Source organism: Eimeria mitis, genomic scaffold (assembly GCF_000499745.2).
Source record: "Eimeria mitis Houghton genomic scaffold, Emh_scaff1061, whole genome shotgun sequence".
Taxonomy (NCBI): domain Eukaryota; phylum Apicomplexa; class Conoidasida; order Eucoccidiorida; family Eimeriidae; genus Eimeria; species Eimeria mitis.
Window position 1 is genome coordinate 499 of NW_013567362.1, and position 1,236 is coordinate 1,734.

Below are 1,236 nucleotides of genomic sequence, written 5' to 3' on the forward strand. Positions count from 1 at the left end.
TTCTGAACTCCCCCCATAGCTGCGGCAGAATAGCTGGCAGCACGCCGTTGTCTATGTTATAGACGAGCTGCAGCAGCAGCAGCAGACAGAGGGTGCAGCAGATACCTCTTGGGTTGTTGCTGCAGCAGCTGCATGACTCTTTTCCTTCTCCTGCTGCTGCTGCTGCTGCTGCTGCTGCTGGTGCTGCTGCTGCTGCGGTCGCGGAGGCAGGGGGAGATAGTTGGTACGCTGACTCTGCTGCAACTGGCACATATACTGCTGCTGCTCCTGCTGCTGCTGCTGCTGCTGCTGCTGCTGCTGCAGATGATGATGATGATGATGCACCAGAAGATGTTGCAGGGGTGCTTCCATTCTCACTCTGCTGCTGCTGCTGCTGCTGTTGCTGCTGCTGCCGTTGCTGCTGCTGCTGGGTAGAAGCTGGGCGACAGACAGCAGCAGAATAGCGGCCGTCTGCTGCTGCGTCCCGGGGTGGCTCCAACGGCATATCCTGCTGCAGTTGCTGCTGCAGTTGCTGCTGAAGTTGCTGCTGCTGCTGCTGCTGCTGCTGCAGCTGCAGCTTAGGCAAATCAAAGACTGCTCGGGGCGGCCACGTGCTGTGAGCCGTCTCTGTTGCTGCTTCTGCTGCTGCTGCTGCTGCAGCAGCAGCAGCAGCAGAGGGAGAATAGACCTCACTCGTATGAGGGTTAGTGGGGTCGAAGGAGCTGCCTCCTACAGGCACAGCAGCAGCAGCAGCAGGAGCAGCAGCAGGAGCAGCAGCAGGAGCAGCAGCAGGAGCAGCAGCAGCATCCCAATCTGCTGCTGCTCCCCTGATGTGTTTGTCTGCATGAGTAGTTCGAATGCTGCCGTTGTATCGGCTGCAGTTCGTGCTGCTGCTGCTGCTGCTGCTGCTGCTGCTGCTGCTGCTGCAGCGAGCGTCTGTGAAGGCACGCACAGCAACAACAGGAAAGCCTAGGGGGGGTGTATCTGCTGCTGCCCCGTATAATTCATCTGCTGGCTGAGCAGCAGCAGCAGCAGCAGCAGCAGCAGCAGCAGCGGTGGCAGCATCTTCGTCATCGTCAGCAGCAGCAGCAACAGCAGCAGCAGCAGGAGCAGCAAAGCTGCTGCTCCCAGCAGCAAGACGAGGGGTTTGACTATCCATCAGCTGGAGGATCTCTTTGGTTTAGTGTTGCTGCTGCTGCTGCTCTTTAGTTGCTGTCGTTGCTGTTGCTGCTGCTGCTGTTGCTGCTGCTGCTGCTG

General features: G+C 59.0%; 1 protein-coding gene across 1 annotated transcript; it reads right to left on the reverse strand.

Annotated features, from left to right (window-relative positions):
- Nucleotides 1-51: 51 nt before the first annotated feature.
- On the reverse strand, nt 52-1,138 carry EMH_0028600 (uncharacterized protein; the record flags this gene model as incomplete). The annotated part of the gene is made up of 2 exons (XM_013494172.1): nt 52-67; nt 234-1,138. 2 exons carry the CDS (start codon nt 1,136-1,138, stop codon nt 52-54), a joined length of 921 nt encoding a protein of 306 aa, XP_013349626.1.
- Between the last annotated feature and the right edge of the window lie 98 nt (nt 1,139-1,236).